Source organism: Phyllostomus discolor, chromosome 12, assembly GCF_004126475.2.
Source record: "Phyllostomus discolor isolate MPI-MPIP mPhyDis1 chromosome 12, mPhyDis1.pri.v3, whole genome shotgun sequence".
NCBI lineage: Eukaryota > Metazoa > Chordata > Mammalia > Chiroptera > Phyllostomidae > Phyllostomus > Phyllostomus discolor.
In genome coordinates, this window is record NC_040914.2 from 39,111,602 (window position 1) to 39,134,225 (window position 22,624).

The 22,624-nt window shown below is 41.7% G+C and overlaps 1 protein-coding gene across 1 annotated transcript in view; it reads right to left on the reverse strand.

The window, feature by feature from the left end:
• CHD2 (chromodomain helicase DNA binding protein 2) overlaps positions 1-22,624 on the reverse strand; it is an 82,215-nt gene that overhangs the window by 40,039 nt on the left and 19,552 nt on the right. Inside the window, 13 exon segments of the mRNA XM_028502399.2 lie at positions 3,095-3,285; positions 4,134-4,223; positions 6,001-6,217; positions 7,642-7,766; positions 7,882-8,060; positions 8,208-8,252; positions 9,177-9,277; positions 10,003-10,228; positions 11,127-11,260; positions 12,487-12,627; positions 14,584-14,691; positions 19,447-19,508; positions 21,175-21,261. Coding sequence (XP_028358200.1) covers positions 3,095-3,285; positions 4,134-4,223; positions 6,001-6,217; positions 7,642-7,766; positions 7,882-8,060; positions 8,208-8,252; positions 9,177-9,277; positions 10,003-10,228; positions 11,127-11,260; positions 12,487-12,627; positions 14,584-14,691; positions 19,447-19,508; positions 21,175-21,261 — 1,706 coding nt within the window.

The window sequence follows — 22,624 nt, forward strand, 5'->3', positions numbered from 1 at the left end:
AGGAGTGAGGAAATTTGTTTTACGAGGACCAGAAAAACGTACTTTGTCTTACCACGCAAACACCCACGTGGAAGAACTAGCCTCGTTGTGTGTGTGCGTTGTGTGTGCGGACAAGCTCAGTAGGTGAAAGGGCGCCTGTGACCGAGGCACAACTGGAAGCTTAGTCACTGTCGCAGCCCTGCTCTCCGACACCAGGAGGCCCAGCCCGGCTGAGGGCCAGGCAAGTCCCAGAATGACAAACTGGAGTGACTCGACATTATCCAGGGGTGACGCTGAGTCACCTCAAGGACTCAGAGCACAAACTCTTTGGCAAGATGGAGGTCAGAGACAGTAATGGCCACCAGGCACAAACAACGGCAATTCAACCACATTTGGGGCTACTCCTGAACTCGTCATAAACGGCCAGGCACTGCATCAGGGGCCGCCAAGTGGGTCAACACCAGCCTTAGAGACAGCCCCATCATTGTTAAACATTTACCAAAATGATCAAGAAAAAGAGACAAGACACTAGTTACTACAACAAAAAAATTACATCACTACTAATCCTTCAAAATCTAAAGGATAGGAAATACTGTAACTTCATGTCAAAAAATAGGGCACGTTAGAGGAAATGGACAAATTCTTAGAAAGACACATTTTATGAAACTAACCAAGAAACAAAAAACCAGAACAGACCTGTAACTGGAACTGAATACTCATTAAAAAAATCTCTCACAAAGGAAACCTAAGGCCCACAAATATGCATCAGTGGAACAGAACTGAGAATCCAGAAATGGACCATTATATTTACGGTCTCAACTGATTCTCAACAAAGGTGCCCTGACAATTTAATAATGAAAGGGTATTCTTTTCAACAAATGGCCCCGAACAATTTCCAAAATCCCTCTGCAAAGAAGGATGAACTTAGGCCCTCACACTTAACACTATAAACAAAAAAGTAACTAAAAATGAAATGCAGACCTAAACGTAAGAACTAAAACTTCTAGAAGAAAATAAGAAAATCTTTGCAACCTTATGTTAGGCAAACATCTTATTTTACGACATCAAAACACAATCCATTTTAAGAGTAGACTTCATCAAAGTTAACTTCTGGTCTTCAAAAGGCAACATTAAGAAAATGAAGAGACAAGCCACAGACTGGGACAGATACTTGCAAATCATACACTAGCAAAGCATTTGCATCTAGAATACCAAAAATAAAGAAAAAGAAGTAAAAACCTGTTTAACACAGAAGACAGATGATCCAACTTTCAATGAGTGAAAAGACTTGAAAAGACATTTTACCAAAGATATACAAATGACTAATGAACCGATAAAAAGATGTTTAACATTATTTGTCATTATAGAAATCCAAGTCAAAACCATGACATACCACCACACACCCAGGATGGCTAGAATCCAAAAGACTGACAATACACCAAGTACAGTACTGGTGACGATACAGAGGGAACTAGCAAACTGAAACACTTCTGATGGGAACATGCAATGGTACAGTCTCTTTGGACAACAGCCTGGTAGTTTCTTAACTATATACTTTCCTAGCAACCCAGCAATTCCACTCCTAAACATCTAACCAAGGGAAGTAAAATGTATGTCCACACAAGAACACTACAGCTCAACACTAAATCCAAATGTCCATTAAATGAATAGGCATACAATGGAGTATTAGTCCACAGTAAGAGAATAGTCCCTGATTAACTATGACAAAGGTGAATCTCAGAAATATTATGCTAAGTGAAAGGAGCCAAAAACAGAAGCCTACTTATCAGGAACCCGTTTATGCAGAATTTCTAGGAAAGGTAAATCACTAGAGAGGAAAGCTGGTTCGTGAAGGCCTAAGACTACAGATAAAAGCAGAGATTAAGGAAACTTTGGGGGGTGAGAAAATATTCTAAAATGAGATTACAGTGATAGATGCACAACTCTACTAAAAATGTTCAATTGTATCCTTCCAATGGTATACTTTATGGTATGCTAATTATGTTGAAAAGTTGTTTTAACAGTTAATACCACATGGGGGAAAAGGGATCATTTCTGTGTTGGTCATTAGGCTACCCATAACGCCTTGATCAGTGTATGACTCACAGTAGGCACTCTTACCTTTTTTAAATTGTAGAAAAGGCAGGAGCATTCACCTGCCAGTTTGACACCCCTCAACCACACTGCTGACTGGGTGCCAGGTCCTATTCTTGGCAATAAAGTGCAACAGATCCCTGTTACGTCTGAACTCATAATTTAATGACATGAGAAGGATGAGGGAATGAAAAAAAAAAAGGTGCCATATAGAAATGCAACAGGGTAGGGATGGTCAGCATGTCTAACAGGCTACTTTAGGTTGGATGGTCTGAGAAGGCCTCTAAAAAGAGGTAGTCACATAAGCTAAGGCAATAATGTTAAGTGACTGGCCAGGTGAAGACAAGGAGAAAACTCATTGCCGACCAAAGACATGGCAATGGCACGGCGTGCTACAGGAACAAAAAGATGGCCAGAGGGGCTGACGCAGAATGAGCGGTGGAGAAAGAGATACGAGACACGTAGGGTACCGTCAAGGGGCAGACTGAGTAGGGTCCTTCATATCAGGGGCAGCCAGTACAGATTTCATTTTAGGTATCATCAACCACCACTGGGTAATTTTAACTTTTATGAAACTGCATACCATCTCTCCCATAGAAATCTTTAATGAGTTAAAGACCGGAATAAGACCTTAAGCTGATGCTTCTGTTAGCAAAGGTTTGGATTTAAAATATTTCTAATGCTTGTCAGATTATGTACCTTATAGACTTCATTTAATTTTTACTCAGTACCTTGTAACAACAGTGAGAAGGTCTGATGTTTCCTATTTACTCATTATTTCCCCAAAGCAGTAATGGATTCAAATATTTGGTAGACAACCTTCCCTCCCTAACAGGCTGATTTCTCTGCCTTCTGTCATTTATTATGGAACGCTGTAATACATTTGTTCCTCCCTCAGTCAATGCTTTGCTTTCCCCAAAACATGCCATCCATTTTCCCTAAGATCTACTAAAAAAAAGTTAAAAAGCATTGGCATTTCAGACATTCCAGCATGTTTTGAAATACACAGTAAGGAGCTTACTTCTCCGGCATAATAAAGTGCAGCAAGGACCAGAGCTCTTTGAGGGAATTCTGAAGAGGGGTCCCCGTAATCAGGAGCCTATGGTTGGACTTGAAATCAATCAGAGTTTTATACAATAAAGAGTCATCATTCTTCAACCGATGGGCTTCATCCACTCCCAGAAAGGCCCAGTTAATACTGCCCAGCACAGTCTGAAGTGAAAACAAAACAGAACGAGCCACCAGGTCAGAAGGGAACCCAAAAGTGCGTTCAAGTGTTAATCATCTCTGTACAAACACCGCCACAAAGGTATACACAGGAACATCTACTCTCTGCTGACTTAAAGTACACAAGGACTCTTCTGTTTATTTTAGTTGGCTGCCAGATTTATGTCTACTCAAAAGGGCACATCCTCCTGGAAAAGAGAGGGAATCTCTTATGCCAGGTACTGCTGTGTGCTCTTAAGGAAGAATGCAAAAATTGATATGCTGGGCAAAAAAAACAAAAACAAAAACAAAAAAAAGTGATTTGGCAATCTCTCCTTAACGAATATTCTTCTCTCCCTGTTCTCCAGCCCCACTCTGAAGCACAGAAACATCAGGAGTCACCAAACTGACCTTTACACTTATTTATCACCAATGGGATCACCTGTCACATACATTTCTTAGTAACAATAGAAAGGAGATAACTTGGAAGAGTTTCATTTTCTGCCCTCCTCATCACAGAGACTGTCCCCACCGAGTGCCCTGGAGAAACCTTAGCAAGGACAGGACGGTTCTCAGGCCCCGTTTCCAATGCCTGACTAGAACCTCAGGAAGTTACAGGTCTCAATACACCTGCATCCTGTATCATTCAACTGGACCAGGGGACCTAAGTCCCCCTTCAGCTGCAAGGTTCTAATTTTTATTAACAACCTTCAAATTCTTTCTGGATTTGTCTGTTCATTTGTTTGCTTTTTTAAAGAAATAAAGAAAGATAACATGGTAACTGGGGGGCATAAACCCCACCATTTGGATAAGTCACTCTATAAAACTTAGCCTTTTAGCTACCAGTTACATACCTTATCTTTTAGGAGGATCTCGTATGTTGTAATAAGTGCATTGAACTTGAGCCTTTTGGTCTGAGAATGAATCCATTCATATTCCCGTATCTATAAAAGAAAATGATAATTAAAATACAGTTTCCAGTTTTACTTTTCTCTATCACCAACAAGTCTTATGACAGATGCAACAGAAACATGTTCAACTAAAAAATCTGATTAGAATTTAACAAATACCGTACACATTCTAAAATGACATAATTTAAGCATAAAGCAGTAAAAGAATTAAAAGATCTATCACTGAGCAGCAAAAACGTTACTGCCAGAATTCAAATAAACTGTCGTTTCCTTCGCCCCTCCAACCCCAACACAACTGACCAAGTGATGCATTTCATCAGCAATTAAATCCCAAAATGAGGGTTTTCTTAAGGAAATATAATCTGATTATTCTCTGGGCAAGGCAATACTTTTATTAACGAGTAATTCCACCCACTAGCTGGATCAGAAATTTCATTAATCACAGAGCACAGAGATGTGGGCCCCAAGGAAGAGGAAAGTGAGGGTTAACGGATGAAAACAGGATTTAACATGAGTAAAAACAATGTCAACGTGAAGGGAACTCAAAAGCTGACACATTTGCAAGGAGGGCGTAACTGGACACCCAGCCAGCAGCACAAGGGCCTGGGACACAGCTCTGCCGTTTGCTTGACAAGTTAGAAAAGGACACGAAGAATAAGGAGTACATGTGGCCGATCACCGCCAAAGGGGAAAGAAAGGGGAAAAAAACACACAAAAAAACAGTGAGGACCATTAAGAAAACTTCCCTGATGCCACAATTTTTCAGAGTTCTCCTTGTCTTCGTTATTACATACATAAAGAGCAATCTAAAAAGTTTATTTTTCTTTCATAATGGTAAAAAAATAAATTAACAAAGCTAAAAACTATTCTATGCTTAGAAATTCAAAATTAGGGCAATGAAATCTGCCAGGGATTAGGTTAGACAAACATCTAATAAAAATAAATTTGAATCAGTTTGATAATACATGACTCTAACATTTCCCTCAAAGGTTTCTGGATTCCTGATGATTTGCTTGCATTTATATAAGCAGCCCCCGGGAAACAGCTCACTCGAACACACGGGGTGAAAGAGCAAGCGTGTGGGCCCAGACACGTCTCTGTCCCACCCCACGTTCCAGGGGGCCTGGGGATGAGTGTGAAACTCTCAGTCAGTATCCTCCTTGGCTGGCTGGAAAAATCATGGTCTACTTTGAAGACTATCGTGAGGACTACAGGCAACATACATAAAGCACCAAGCACAGGGCCTGGCACATAACAGGTGCTTCTTAAAAAAGTTATAGTTATTATCAGGAAAAGAACTGCCAAACAAAGATAAACATAAAGCCCAGTGTTCTGAGTTTCTGATGCTAAGTGTGATAACAGGCAAATCTCCCTTCTGCCACCTTGGAATGGCTCCTTGTCCTTTCCCCTTATCCCCTGCTTATAAGTTACGCAACCTCACCATTTTAATTAATTTTTGTTAAGTTTTAAATTTTTTTTCAATTACAAACAGCAACAATATTAATATTCTACAAGGTATTAACTCCTTCTTATAACCCTTCAGAAGTAAAGTGGTCTTGAAAATACAGAAGACAGAAGAAAAAATTAACACTGCAATCTAAGAGATTCCCCCTCACGAATTTTCTTTAAATACAGTAAGCGTATTTTAAAGAACATCTAAGTTGCATTTTCGTGATACATATTATCTCTCAGTATCAGGGGCACAGCAGTGTCAGAATCATAATTTTACTAAACACTATAATGGGTACAGGTCAATTTCCAAAACACATTCATCACACAGATTCCATCCCAGTTCTTTTGGTTTACACACCGTATTTCTGCTCATCAGGTCACCTATGTAAACCACTACGTTAATCTCTGGTGCCCAGATCTCAAACTCCCTCTGCCATGAGGTGAGGGTGGATAAAGGGACGACTATAAGAAAGGGGCCATACAGCTGGTGTTGGTGGAACAGGTAGGAGAGGAACGATATGGTCTGGATGGTCTTTCCTAGGCCCATTTCATCAGCAAGGATTACACTGTTACTTCTGCAGGGAGAAAAAAGAAAAATCATTAGTTCATTCTCACACACACACACACACACACACACACACAGTATGTGCACAGACAGCAAGGACACCACTGCCCCACACTGTCACCAAGTAAGACATTTCATAGTGAGCCTCAACTGTATTTCCTCTCACCTGCAGTCAAGCCTCCTACATAAGAAAGGACAAGCTACAAACAGAACAATGAGTGACCTAAGCATGGTCAAGACTTGGATTACTGCGAGCGCCTACTCAGACCATGTTCCTGACCTTGCCTTTGGTCTTCTACATCTATCCCTTGTAACAGAGAAGGCAGGTGGACTCAAGCACATGACCTTGGCTTCCAATACTGAAAGCAGGGCAGACTGGCTAGCCCCACTGTCAGTGAACCGACTGCCTGACAGTCACGAGTGTCTGCTCGAATTACCCACCCAGTCCACTGCATGCCACCACGTTGTTCAGTGCTACACACACTGCCCCTAGGTCTACGTGCTGCTGTGCATACGGCTTGTTTTAAATACACCGCAGTCTACAGCAGGAGTAGGCTGTAGGGTCCTGAATTCTGCCCCCGCACCTACTGAATCAGAGTACCTGTGAAAAAGCTCAGGAATCTGCATTTTTAACAAGCACTTCTGCATACTCTGATGCAGGTATATTTCTGGGACCACACTTTGGAAAGCCCTGCTTTAGGACACGGGCTGGATTTGAGCAGGACACCAATAGGAAAAGGACTGTGCAGAGATAAAGGGCGAAAAAAAATGACGAAATGGCCAGAGTCAGGAGAAGTATGTTCAGAAAATAGAAAATAGCTTATTCAGCAGGAAGTTAGGAATACATGTATGACACAGGTTGCAAACATTAGAAGTTTCTTGAAAATCAGGCTGCTAAAGGTTTACACACATATAATCCATGTTTACGCAGTGAGGCAGAGAACACGGGACTGATACACAAGTTAAAGACAACTCAACTGAATAAACGAGACATTCACTAGGAAAAGATTAAATTTGTAATTTAGGGAAAAAGCACACAAAAGAACGAAGCAGAACATATTCAAGGAAGGGAAAAGGAGAAGGCCATTTCTCTATAAATCTCAGACACACCTATGTTATGTACTGTTCAGATACAGCGTGTTCCTGAGTCCTCATTATGTCTCTCACCTTTCCACTCCGCTGGGAGGAAACGATAAATCTTCATCAACATTCATTTTCTCTCCCTCACAAACTTTTCTCCCTAGAATATTGTATTCAAAAACTGGTTGAATCTCTGGATTTGAAAGGCTGACTGGACTTCCCCAGAAAGGAATTCTCTCAATGTCTTAATTTTCTTACTTCTACAATACACTCGAGAAAGAAATAATGCTTCGCATCTAACAACAAAGAAGCCAGCAGCAATTCAGACAATTCTGAACATCTTTTTCTACCTACTTGCACCAGGAATGAGCAAGCCAGTTGAGGCCTTCTAGCTGATAATCACGGAGCTCTAGATTTTCCCCTCCTAAATATGCCGGCTGTTTCTTTAAAGTCACAAAGCGTGGTCTCTGCTTCAGGGCCTGAAAAACAAAAATCAGCAAAGTAAAGATCTCCCCAAGATCTGATGAACCTTTGTATCAATACATCTTCCCCCTAAAAAACACCCAAAAACACCAAATCCAGCCAACACCACACCTTGCACTCTCTTGTTGGAATGGTTTTTGAATTGTTCCGACTGTGGAAGCTGTCAATGCAGCCCTGGAATTTCTTTCCTATCAAGGCTTCGTCTTCCCAGCTGCACTCTGAATAAGGCAGTCCCATCCACTTGCATAGATATTCAGGTTCATTCGAAGGTGCCGGTTTCCGGCTGTGAGCTAGTTCACATATAAAAATGCACAGGTCAGCCACTGTCCATTAAAGGAGGGGAGTGACATTCTGTTTTACATATAATGAATGAAACATCACGTGGCAAAACATGAGCTGTTGGTAAATGCTAAACATTTATAAGTAAGATTACTTACCAGGAAAATCTGTTTGACCCAGTGTAGATTTGCTTGTCTTCATAGCTAAACAAATGGAAGATAATAAAGTTATCACTATAATCAAGGAGTGACATTTTAAGTCCTACAAACAAGAATATAAATATATAGGTTCCCATCTTAAAAAGAAAAAAAAAAACTCTCAGGTCCACATTGCCCTGTTCTCTGTGGCTCTTGACAACACAATGCCCAAGGAGAGCTGTTTTCACTCCCTGTCCGCCGCTCCTTCTCCCGGGAGCTGCCCCAGGCAGGCCTGCATCCCCACCACTCCAGGACCTGCCACCAGTGCCCTACCTCTCGCGAGACACAAGGATCCAGTCCCAGTCGGACCGTGTGGACCAGCAGCATTTCCACCTCCCTGAACCACGTGGATCACTTGCCTTTCAGTCTCCCACCCTCCCAGCTCTCCTAGCTCACTGGCTGTCTGTTCTCAGAGTCCTTCTGCTGGTTTCTTTCTAACTTCCAAAAGCCAAATGATCTCAGACTTCCTATTCTCAACATGTGAACTATTTCTGATGATCTCTTTAAACCTCAGGCTTTAAATACGATCTATGTACTGATGCATTCCCACATGTGAATTTCCAGCTCAGACTAAGAGTTCTAAGACCCACACATGCTACAGCCTTCACAATACTCTCCCCATTTGGTGACTAAGTTGTTCATCAAACCAGACTCATTTTCTACCCATGACATTAGCTCTTCCAGTTCGGTAAGTGGTACCTCTATTCTCCTGTTTACTCAGGTCAAATACCTTGGCATCACCCCTGACACCTCTTTCTGTCATTCCCTCACCTCCAAATTTATCAGCACATCTTGTTTGCTTTTCCTTCTAAGTAAATCTAGGCATCTATTCCCAAAATTAAACCTATAAAAAAAGCGTTTTTTTAATTTACATCATTCCCATTATTCGTGGAGCTCACACACTGCTAAGGTAAGTTTCTGTGTTCTTACCTATTACTCTTTCTACTATCTGATACTGTTTGTTCAACTCTGAGGCTAGCTCTTGTTGGCAGTTGAAATATTCCACATCTTCAGGAGAAACTTTCCCCAACCTGGACAGAAGACAGAAAAAGCACACCCTCGTTAAATGTGGGGTATCTGTACACACTTATCAAAGCAAAGTCAGAGACAGGAAGGGAATCTTGTCCTCACTTCCACCTGCCCCTTCAGTACTCTAACTAGGCCAGAGATTTTACAAAAAACATATACTTTTAGAAAACACCAACCAACTCAGACCCCTCTCTGATGTAGCCTATTTCCAAAGAGACCTAAAAATAACTACTTTGTTATTAATAACTACATGAATTACACATTCATGTAATTTCACAGGATAAACTCATGTATCTAAACAGACTGAAACAATATAACTGTCTTCCAGATTTAAAATATACCTTTTTTAATATATAGTGGGCTTTAGGAGTGACTGAATATGACTTTTTTTGAAAACTATCCTTAGCAGCAAAGGTCTTTAAAAGGACAGCAGCAGCCACCTGAAATTAGATAATACTGTACTCCTAAGAATTTTAAATTTCTATGCTTTATAAGCTACTCTTATTTTAGGGATATTTTTGTATTTTGCTCAGAGGAAAAATATGTGACTTAGTGAAGTAGCATATTTTGTACTATAATAAAAGAGAAATTAGAACTCATCTGTCTCTATTCCTAACACAGAATAACCTGATCACGTTACACTGGCAGGTAGGATGACAAGGTATATGGACGCTTCCTGTCCCTCAGGCTGCAAATGTATTTCCTTAATCCATGATGGGAAATGTACCATTGCTTGATTTCATCCTCTTTCTTCTTGAAGTTCTCGAGTTTTTTCAGGCCCTTCACTTTCTGCTGCTGCAAGGACTCTTCACTCTCCCACGTGCTGTGGATGTAAGACCAACCCTTCCACTTGATGAGGTACTGGACTTCGCCTTCCTCCTTTTCCGGGTCGAAGTCACCACTTGGGTCTCCGTTAGCTTCAACTGTATACACAGTAGTAGATGCTCCAGTGGCTGCAAAAGGATTCAGTTTCAACAAACCTTAAGAAGTATGTGAAACCAGACACTGAAAAGTTCCCATGAGCACAACTGTCCATAGAGTCTCTTTTTGGATAAAGCACAAAAATCTTTCAACTTGAAAGAAGCAGAATTTCACAAATATAGAATAAACAAGGTCAGTAATTTCAAATATTTTCAAAATGAAAATCCAATTTTTATACTTTAAAATGTATTCCAATCTGCTGGTGAAATTAAAAAAAAATCCTTGTGCCCAAACACAATAAAAATGGAACAAAAACATCTGTTCATTTTGGTACCTACTAACTCAGAAAGCAAATCCGGACCTCCAGGAATATTAAAAATAAGGCAAGAAAATAAATATCTCTCCACCAATTACCCAAAGTTCTCTGTTAACTCTACTAACCTCAAGTAAGACTGGATTCAAAAAAAAAAAAAAAAAAAGGGGGGGGCAGGGAAAAATGAATTAGGTGTTATCTTGGTATTTCCTATATTGAAAGATTACTTTAAAGAAACTAAGTTATGAGATATCTCAATTTGATTATACAAAATCTTCACTATTGTCCAAATATGCATTTAATCTACTGCATACTTTTCACAAGATTCAGAAACAAGTAAAGACATATTTGCTTAATGTTAATGAGCAAGAAGCTCCGCTGCATCACTGCTGTTTAAGGCAGTAACACATCTTTACTAGCTTCAAGTCTCAAAAATATAAAACACATCCCCCTGGTCTCAGCTCTGAGACATGAAGACGGGGCCAGAAAAACTTCCCCATTTCACAACCAATACAGGCACGGACTGAGTGAAATGCATCACTTCAGAGTTGAAACGTGTAACATTTGGGCCTCACTAAGCAGCTTAGAGAAGTATTTTGCTTCCCAAAGGCACACACCTCCTTTCTTGCCCAGCCGTGAATCTAAGACCTTTTCGATGGTTTCACTATTATCCTGCTGGTCATCCACTCCTTCGCCAGTCATTTCAATGAGGTCGTCGGAGTCAGTCTCAAAGTCATCATCTTCTTTATAACTGCAGGAGGGACAATGCTGAGTGAGTGGGAAACTCTCTCTTCAGAATTGAACACTGCCATACATAACGTCCTCAGAAAAAGGAACCATACCACGTTGCCTCCAATACGCTGTCGTACAGATCGGCCACATATAAAGTAGGCTCCAAGTTCACTTTTGTGTATTAATGCACGTTCATGGATAACTACAGGAAGGCTAATTCATGTTTCAAAATAAAAACAGACTACATTTACACTGATTTGTGTAAGCAAGATATAAAAAACTTTAAGGACATGCCTATGTGTTCTTTTTTAGTGAGATCATTACTATATAACAAGAAAACAATTACAATGAAAATGTATAACAAATTTTCAAAAAACACTACTCCTGGGCAAAAGACAAGCAACATTTCTAAGATTAAATGTTTTAACCCTGTGTTTTGTCTCCCAATAACCAGGATATGAAATTTAAGTATCTTCAAACTGTTAGGACCTTCACCAAACATACTTCCTTTTAATAAAATGCTCAAACATTACCCTCCACCACATATTAACAACAGGTGGCGTGGGAGTCACACAAGAGAAAAGCACAGTCCTGGACTCAGGGCAGCTGTGGGAGGAGAAAGTTCTGCATTAGCAAACTCAGCGTCCAGTCCTGGCTCTGGGATCCCTCACTGGACACGCTGGGCAGGGTACTAATATCTCCAGGACTCAGTCTCAACACCTCTAAGTAGATTAAGAAAACTGCGTATTTTCTAAATAAAAATTAAATGCCCTTTAATTCATGTAACATAAAATACTGTTTGCATGAATCTATTCCTTTATTTCAATTTCTATTAATGCTTCATACCCTATTAAGTAAGCTTGATAAACCCAAATACTATATATAAGCCGAACTTCAGAAAAATTTATCTGATCCCCAGAGCAAATCAGAAGCAAGAATACAACCCAAACATCTTTTCCTAAAAAAAAGGATGTGATGAAACGAAGATACCTCGACAGAATATGAACTTAAAGCAGCTCTGTTTACAGTAATGAAGGCCTGCAATGAGCCATTGCTACTCTTTCCACATTCCCATTGGCCAACACCCCTCTTCTGCAAGAACACACAGCAGATTTCCAAACGCCTATGCAGGACATAGGTCATTATTTTTGCTTAACAGATACACAATCCTGGGCTTCAAACCAAGTGCAAGCCAAGTAAACTATCGCCCTCACACTACCGAAAACCTTCTGGGGTATAACCTACCTAACATTTTTAGCCGCTCTGCGACGAGTCTGCCTTTTTGGAGCTTCATCGTCTTCATCATCATCATCAGAAGACTCTTGTTTTTTTTTCTTTCCACGCTGAGCTTTAGGTTGCTTTTTAACACGAGGTTTCGGCACTGTTCTAAAATGAGAAGAGAAAAAAAAATGGCTGCTTTTACTATCATTTGTTTACTTCAAATCTGCATAATTGTATTTCCCAGATCAGGGGTACACATGTAGGATTAATCAGGGCCAAGATAGAAATTATATTCCTGGGTCCCATTCTCTGAGATTCTAATTCACTAGAAATCTGCATTTTCAACATGAAAGTGATTCTCGTGCTAACAGTCTTCAATCACTGATAAGAGATTCAGTGGGTTCTCAGGCAATGGTTCCCCACTGCTCCTCGGGGTCACCTGACATACACATACACAAATTTCACTTCTGGGGACTCATCGTACAGATACACACCAGTACAGGCATATTAAAAGTATTCGCTGGAGTATTGTTTGCAATAACAAAAGATTAGAAAAACTCTTAAGTGTTCATCAACTGGGAACTAGTTCAATAAATAGGATACTATGGAGCCATAAAAAAAGGAAATGAAAGGAGTGTTTCCATGTACTGATATAGAAAGATTTCCAAGGTAATGAAAGAAAAATACACAAGGGGCACAGGATGCACAATCTGTATAAAGGAAGGATAAGAAATAACTACGCATATATTTTTATGCATAAAATGTATCTGGAAGGCTACCGGGGAGACTGCCCTGCCACAGACCAATGAACAGACCGAGGACACAGCCTTCCGGTGACGCCCGTGCACAGCCAGGACCGGGGGCCATAACGAAGGAGCTCACACACGAAATCCCCAAATTACTACTGTATCAGTGGTAAGAAGGTGACCAAAGAAAAGGGAGACAAAAACTCCCAATCGCATAGATCTGTTTCTGTGGGACCTACCAAACCAACGCTACACAGGGGAGTCAAGGTTAAGGGCTCAGTAAATGACGGGGAACATCTGGAAGACAGAACTGAAAAGCTGACCCATTCCCGAGTGCTCAAACCCAGGTGGAAGGAGACTAAACTCAGCTGCTGATTCCCCTGGGGGTGGGGGGACAGGTATGACGCCCTAAGCCAGGGGTCAGCAGACACTTCCTGTAAACAGAAACAGAATAGCCAGGAAGGTCAAGATATTCTGCTTTCCCAGACAAAAGGCAAAACTGAAGCTACTACACAGCTACTTATGTAGTGAGAGAAAATAAATGTTCACATGTTTTATAGTGACAAAATTCAAAATAAAATAATAGAGTTTTTCTTGTGTGTGATACATATCTACTAATGAGAATATCATTCTTTCTGAAAAAGCAGTACTTCACTTAATTGGGATTCAAACTGAGTGTTCCCGACCATCACACTTGTGACTGTCCCCCTGTAAAAGTGATGCTTAGCTGGCAGGCCGCACAAAGCAAGGTGGTGAGTGGGATCTGGCCCAAAGGCAAGCACTCGCCAACAGCACCCTACTCCCTACTACAAGGGGGTCAACTCTCCTGGGGTCTCTCTACCCCCTGCCCGCCTTCCCCACACCAGCACTTTATGTTGTCCTCTGATCAAAAATCACCAGTACCCTGCTGCCTCGGCCTACTTCCTTTCCTGCACAAGTAGATTCTCTGTTTAGTATTACACAGACTATACGAACAAGGTAATAAACAGTGAAGTAGGCTTTCAACTAGGCAATACACATTTTAAACTTTACAATTAGTTCCCTCAAAAAGAACCTGTACGGTGGTCAAACGCACAGGGAGCGCTTTTTGGAAGATACATTCTTCCCTCAGACCGAATCCTCCATGGAGTGAGAAACAGTAAGTCACTCTGAGCTACACACCGTGCACACCCCCACAGTCAACACAAGCAGCTCCGTCATCCAGGCACTTGCTAACAATGCAGGCTGGCAAGAAGTGAACCACAGACAGTCCGAACCCAGGGCCATTAACACACTGCATTCCACCAACCAAGGCTCCCCTGCTAGCACTGCGCCGTCTGCACCTAACGCAAACTGGGTTCCACCAGAAGCAGAGATGGTCAAGCGAACATTGCACCTTCTGGGCACAGGCCTCCTGGCTTTCACTTTTATTTGCTCTGGTTCACTCTCTGCACTGGTGCCTTGTTCCTGTTCATCTTCTGAAGGCTCCCGTTTCCATTTTTCTCTGTGATCAAAGCAAAGCAGAATAATTTTTTTCCAAAAGAATTCTTCTGGGTTATTTAGTTGTAGAATCTAACAACGCTAATGTTGATTTAATTATCCAAAAGACAGAACATGTGTATTTTAGTTTTATGCTAAAGAGATTTCTTCTAGCTCCATTGACATTTTGGTTCTGTTCTTTCGTGGACTATGTAATATCTATTCCTCTTTTCTCTCTTGTAACAAAATAAATGAAAATGGAAACTAAGAATGTATGTTTTAAACTATTTATTCTGGAAAAAAGTGCCACTAAATCTCATATTGTTTTGATTACTATCGGTGACCAGATTGGAGCTATAACATATACTCAATCAGTTCTTCTTAGATTTTAGCATCAATCGGAGCCACCTAAAGGGCTTATTAAAACAGATTTCTGGGGCCACAGCCAGTTTCTGATTCAGTTGGTCTAATGTGAAGCCTAAATTTTTAATTTTAACAAATTCACAGATGATGCTGATACAGTTAGGGACCTCTTTGAGATCTCTCATGCTAGATGTTTTAACAGAATACATTTGAGGAAATCATCCCTAAAATTACTTTTTAATGGTAAACCTACCACCTACCATCTCAGTTATGTATTGAGCCAAACATGTAGTTTTTTGTAGTTTCTAGGAAGGTGTTCCTTTACTCCTTGAGATCTCAGAAGGTGTGAAAGGGCCATACCCTACAGGTGTCTCAGTCCCCTGGCGTTTGAAGTTTGCTGGAAAACCCAATAAGGTACCACAGGGACTGAGCGCATTTCTCATCTGTGGGGAAGGAGGAACATATAATAATAGCTAGTGGGCATGAAATCTAAAAAAAATAAAATAAAACAAAAGGCAAGTATCTTGGTGTTTCTCTGCAAATAAAACAATCACCACAGGGCCTCTTGGTCTTTGTGCAGGAAATGGTTATGCTCAAGACACCTGTTTGCAGAACTGCACACCTGCAAAGTCAAACCAGCCTTCTTCACAGGAGAACAGGTCAAAGTAATAGTGGAAGCTTGTTGCAAGAAGGTGGCTGCTCTGGGGAGCCTGAGAACCTTCCAAACGGGTGCAGGAGCCACCCTACACCTGAATTTGTAGAGACTTTAGGGAAAAAAGTTTTTTTCAAGCTTTCCATGAAAAGGCAGTGAAACACTTTATGTCCATTACTTAGGTTCTAGTGACCCCGTTTCACATCCATGTCCCTAATAGTAGCTCAGTCCCTGTGAGCAGGGCCGTGTTTGTTCATCTTTGTACCAGAGCACAGGTCAAAGGCAGGCAAAGAGAGACACTCGCTTGTTAAGTGAAGAAATAATTAAAGAGTGAGCCCTGTCAGCCTATCCGTCAGACGGGTAGGGTGCTTTTGGAAGTGTTAGGGATGCACACAGGTTAAGACAGTAAGGCCTGTTAGCACTGCCTAATCCTTCAGTCTCTCTAAAACAACGACCTCCTTATGCCTAACGACACTCTGGGCACCTAGCTTATTCTCTTTCCCCAGAGCCTAGACAAGACGTGTCTGCTGAAGAATCCAAACAGAAGTGATGGCCAGCAAGGAAGCCAGAAGATGTCTGCAGCAGCGGGGAGACTGGCACACGAAGCGCAGTGCCCCGGGACCGAGTCCCGCACAGCCAGCGCTGCAGGAGGGGCTCAGGCAGTCAGCTGCGGAGGAGACAGGCTTGAGAGAACACGAACAACTGAGACTAAGGGATGGCAGGTCCAATGAGAAAGATCCTCCCTTAAGTATTAGTGGAGATACATGTAACCCCGCCGGGTACTGAGAACCTCAGTGAGGGCCGACGTCCTCCCTTCAGGTGGCTAACAGGGTGGAGACGCTGGGAGAAGGGACGCTGTGGCTGGAGCTTGCCAGTTCCCCTGCGGATGTACGGACTTTCAGACAACAGGAGGACCGAGAACCTCCCCAAACGAGAATGTACAAAAACTCAGCAAATGCCTCCTCCTAGAGAAGGAAACTAAAGCCCCGTGAAAACAAGTGGTTTGGCCACGTGTCCAAGCTCTGGCCCTGTAATTCTCAACCCTGAAAACCAAAGAATCAAGGAAAACTACAGCCAGGCTTACACATGCTGAGGGATCTGAACAATCGGAGGCCTAATGGATTTTGTATACGTGTGTGTTTGACATTGACTGAATTATTTTAAATTTTGTTTTGATTTTCAAAACCAGGGGAAAAAGTAAAGGTCAGCAATGATCATGTTACTTTGTACGTGCGGCGAGAAGAGTGATCGGTTAGTGGCGAGAGACTGCCTCCCAACCCTGCAGCTATGTGGTGCAGGAACATTATGCCGTGTACTTTCAGCTCTCAAAATGCTAATTCACATTATGACTTTGGGGAGGTAGGCCCCTGGAAGGCTGTACTCGTTAAAAATGTCAATGTGGTAAAAGCAATGAGAGCCCGTGAACATGCTCTAGGGTGAAGAGACCTGACAACCGAGACAGTATCTGACCCCAGACTGGCTCCTGCAGTGGAGGTGGGAAAATGCCAGGGAAGCCATCATGTCAGCGGGCAGACACGGGAATATGAACTGGACAGAAGTATGTCAGCAGTGCTGAATCTACTCATGACAAAACTGCACTGGGCGTGTGAAAGAGAATCTCCTTCATTCTCAGGATACACACACTTAGGTGTTTCGGGGTAAAAAGGCCCCATGATGGATACATGTATGTCTTCAACTAGCCAGAAGAAATCCTATGTGTGGGTATATATAAAATGAACAGCCACAATAAAGAAAATGGGGCAAAAATGATAACCAATGGTAAACACTGGTTAAAGCACACAAACATTCTTCGTGCTTCTATTCTTGCAACTTTTAGAAAATTGGAATTCCCCCCTAAAAAAGTTACAGAAAATTGCTCCTTCTAAAAATCTTTAAAATCTGCAGTAGTCTGCAGGGTTTCAGAACACCACTTCCCTGTGCTGACATTTTGAAATTCCCCCTCCTCCCGAGTGAGTCTTTCTCACATCTCAAACTCACGTGCGCACAGGTTGGGTTTGGTCCCGCTTGCTGCGATCACAGAGGGCGCCTTTAGCTCCGTGCCTCCCAACCTGAGTCTTAGCAGCTGGCTATGGGACCTCCTCCAAGTAATCTTACTAGTTAAGCTCACACAGCAGAGGCGCTCCCCCAAGTCCAGCTACCCAGAGGCTGGCTGGAAGCAAGGCTAGCTCAGTGCCCAAACACACAAGCTCCCAGTGAGTTCCTAGGGAGCCTCAGACCATGGAAGCAGTGTGACAGAAGACACACACCCCTGTACAAGAACAAAGGGGTTCTACTCTAGGGAAAGAGAGGTCCATGAAAGCCTCTGAAAGCTGCCAGCGTGGACAGCTCTCAGGATTGACAGGAGAGGGAAAATAAATGCAGGAGCCGGTCCAAAAGGGAAAAGCCCGATGACCTGGCCAAGGGCTGAGAAAGTGCAGGCTTCTGCACACCTGGATGAGGCCATAAAGATGGGCAGCAGAGGATTTCAAGCGCAGCACCCCCAGATCCCAGTCGAGAGCCCAGCAGGACGCAGTAAGAGGTGGAGGAAAGAGCACAGTCATGCACTTCTCAAGGCTCCCAGAGGCCACTTAGCCTTCCTGGTAAGCTGAGAATAGCATCTCCTCAGTAGGCCATGCAACGGAGGTAGAAAAACAGCCTTTCAAGATACCAAGAAGAGCAGGCTCGCCTACAGCTATCATTTTTCCAACTCTAAATATTTAGAACAGAAAGGAAAACTGCGTGTTCTGGGAGCAGGTCGCCACCATTAAACACCAGACTCAGCATACTTTCTGATATTCCTGTTAGGTCAGCAGAACAGGCAGTACTCCACTTTGGAAATGAGGAAATAGATTTTGAAAACTCAAATCACTTTGCCTTAGGCCAAATACTTAAGATTACTGATATTTCAGAACAGAGAATATAACTGGGGCTCTTACTAGGGCTCTGAGAACTTCTCTCAGTTTACCAGGAGTAGCCCCTAAGTCTGTGTGCGAAGTTTTTTTTTTTTGAGTATCCACATTTTTTTCTTTCTTTCTTCTTTGAAATGACGCTATACATTCTTCTGAGGAGATGGGCTACAGAATCCAGACTTTCAAAGGCATCCCCACAACTACTCCAAAAGGGATTTTTAAAACTATTTCTCAAAAAAAATTAAATACATTTTCACCATAAATAGAATTATTAAAATAAATGTTGAAATAATGAATTATAATGTTATAAAAGAATTTCAAAGTCCAAGAATTAAAATGTCCTGGCTTATGAACTGTAATATTAGAATTACATGGAAACAAGGTGAATTTTCGTATTAAAATGGGTGTCTCCAACCAATACAATTTTGCCAACACAAAAAACAAGTGGAAATGAAAACCAGAAAACCTAAATTTGTTCCATGTTTGACTAGAATAGAATACGAAATATGTATATATCTGGTATTTGTGTACATTTTTATGAAAAAATAGTAATAATTGGGCTAATGGGGCCAACCAGATGGAGTAAGCTGGGGTCTGCCCCCAAGCAGGAGCCGAAGCACATGTGAAATACTGACTCACACATGTGGACACCTGAGCATCTTGGGCTCTGAATGCTGCTGCCACAGCAGGGCAAGCTGGACAGTGACCCAGGATGGTTGGACAGCAACTCAGGATGGTAAGATAGGGAAGTGGACTCTAGGACCCGGGGTACGGTGAGGGCACAACCAAGCGTTCCCAGAAATGCCAACATGTTACAAACTACTAGGTTTCGTCATATCCCCCAGGAAAGACTTACTGTTTTTTCAGCTGCCTCTGGCCTCTTCTCTTTGGGCTCCCACTCTCAGACCCGCTACTGGCCTTCAGTGTGTGAGGGGAAAAGAATGAGTACAGACTTTAGTTCACAGTTGTTAGGGTCAACACTAGCCCTGGTTCAACAGTCCACCTAGTACAACGTCATTCAGCAGGAGCTTTCAGACAGAGAAACCTCAGCATCTGTGTAATGGTGCTCCCTCTCCTTTTGCTTTGGAAGCTGGTTTGTGTCATTACTAATGCCAGGAAACATTTCTCTCAGCCTGCCTCCTCTACGAGCACAGTGCAGTGAAATGTTCTGGGGCGACGGCAATGCTCTGTGTCTGCGCTGTCCGTCTCAAATATCATAGCCAGCAGTCACATGTCATTCCTGTGGCCCTGAAATGTGGCTAGGGTGACTAAGGAATGGAATTTTTCATTTTAGTCGATTTTAATCCATCTAAAAAGTCACATGTCTAGGGCAACCATGCTAGGTACTGCAGATCTACAATGCCATACAAAAATGCCACATCCAGCATGCACTGGAGGTGGTGACCACTGATCTTCTTCATTTTAGACTCACTGAAGAGCTTGTTCAGTCATGAAGCGACCAGGCTCTGCTGGCAGCTCTTGGCCAAGGGAAGTATACGGTCAGAGACATCTTTGAACAGCTCTTTTCCTCCAAAAGCAAGCAAAATGGCAAACTACCCCTCCCTATTGCTCTCAGTCTTGTGCCCTATGGAGAGCATGTTCATTTATATGCGAGAGAGAAAAACATTTACACAACTACATGGTTGGTTGTAACAAGTGCGGCTCAGGAACCTAGTCCTAGATGCTACGGAAGAAAGAATGCTAAGGCAAACCAGCTCGGGCCACTCAAAATAAAACGCCATAAATGCAATGCAGATTTACAGTCAAACAGATTTTTAAAGTAAAAACCCACCCCCAATTCACTAACCTTTGGTTATTAACATTTAGCTTTCAGCAGAAGGATGTTATATAGTTAAGAAGGGCAACGAGAGGGGACATTTCACCGAGAAATAAAAAAGCATCTCTTTAAAATGTAATCTATAAAGCTAGTATAGGGTTAAGAATCCACAAAAATATCACACAAACTGAAAAAGGTCCGCATCTCTAAAAACAACAGAACCCAATATACAATACTAATTTCAACAATCACCAATGTCTCACAATTAGATCAGAGTAAATGTTCTATCGGAGTGAAACATTTTACAGTGCACACTGAAAATGAAGTAGTAAACTGCATTTAAAGAAGATGACAGACATTACTGATGTCAAGCAAACTCTCCTTCCTTTCTCAGAAATAAACCTGAAGCTACTTCCATTGTTATATTTGTTTACCAGGCAAGTGACTCATTGAACAAAAATCTAGGATATTTAGAAATTAGGTATTTCAAAATGTAAACATCTTGCTACAATCAATTTCTCACTGTGAGAAACGTAGAGAGAAAGGAAGCAGAAACTGGAGGCCGGTTCTGTGTAATGCTCACAGCACTGCACTGAGGCATGCACATGACGTGCACTTTCTGTGAAGTTTCTTTTTTTAAGAGACAGGTGGCTCTCCCTGCGGTACCAGGTTGAGAAAGCTATCATTAGCCACTTAACTCCCATCCTGAAGTTGAGTCTTGCTAATCATCATACACACCAGAGTCGAAAAGGATGAGGTAAGGCCAGGAGTTTCAATACATCCCCGTAAACCTTTTCTTTTCCTTACCTCCTCCTTAATGTTAAATCGTGATGGTTCTTGTCGGCTTCGGTTTGACCGCCTCACCCCGTAAACATCAGGATATTCTTCCCACATCTGTAAAATTAACAGACCATGCATGGATCTTTTTTCTTGGTCCTCCATTTACTATGTTCATTGCTAGAACACGTATTTTAATTTAAGAGTATTCAGGTAACAATATCAAGAGGGTTGTTTTGTTAGTTTTATGAGACAATGAGCAGCCATCTTTAAAAAGAATAAGGCATATCATCCTAGACCACATTAATGTTTACCAATGCCTCCTCATTACTAATGGCTATTAAACTATATGGTACACTGCTTACGCATCATTAAATATATATAAACTTACAGCTAAATAAAATGGCAAGAGAACACTTGCTTCTACTAAAGACAAAGTATTTCCTGCTGTTTAAGTCCCTCATGCTTTCCATTTCAGCTTTCACTGCATACTGACCCATCTAAGACACTCAAAAAATAAGCAGGGCCCGACCAAGTCTAATTAAATAAGAATCAGGGCATTTATATAATTCCTCAGGACGGGTAATATGCCAGGTACGTATGAGTTAGGTATTTCTAACACTTAACTTAGAAATTCTCAGAATGAGAATTCACTGCCACCTTTTTCCAGCACACGTGATTTTAGTTTCTTAGCAGTTCAGGAGCCCTTTGCCTCCAAGCACTATTTTTAGTAAAAATCCTGACTCGTGATCAAAAAACTAAAGTTTAAAGGAGGAATTAGTTGAAGAGAAAATTTTTCTCACAATGTATTTTAGCACCATCTTATACAAAGACTCACGCCAACAAACGCATAGTACAAATATTCAAGGCCCCTCCTTCCTCAGCCTCTACAGGGTCTACCCACAATCCCGTGCTCCATCCAACAGCTAAGTACATTGTATTCTTCTAATAAAATCAGTTATGCGGAACACATCAGAATGCACTGTGGAATAGAGACTTGAAAGTGTTTAACCAGAGTAAAACGTGTAAGAGGTGTTTGAGAGCCAAAATCAGAAATGAGGGCTTATCACCGAAACACGAGCCAAAGCTTATGTCACAAAAATATGTGACGGCAGGAAGAGAATGCCACTGGCTAAGGCTCATGAAATATGTGTCAAGTGGCCCACAAAAGACAAACCTGATGGAAGACAACCCAGAAAAAAACAATGTCATCAAAACAAGGGGGCACTTTATCAAGTGACTTAAAAAACAACAAAACAAAACAAAAAAACCCTGAGTGAGCTACAGAAAAACAAGGCCTCCATAAAAACAAGCGAGACGTCCCAGGAAGAGGCATTTTAGAACTAGAATCTGAGCTAATGACGTAACCCAGGGTCTTCGGTTTTTTAAGGTGAAGACTGTATAGTGGCCTCAGACTCCTGTGAGAGTGAGAAGACAAAAGGTCCAACCACGGGAGTCAGAAGAACCAGGCGGTGGGAAA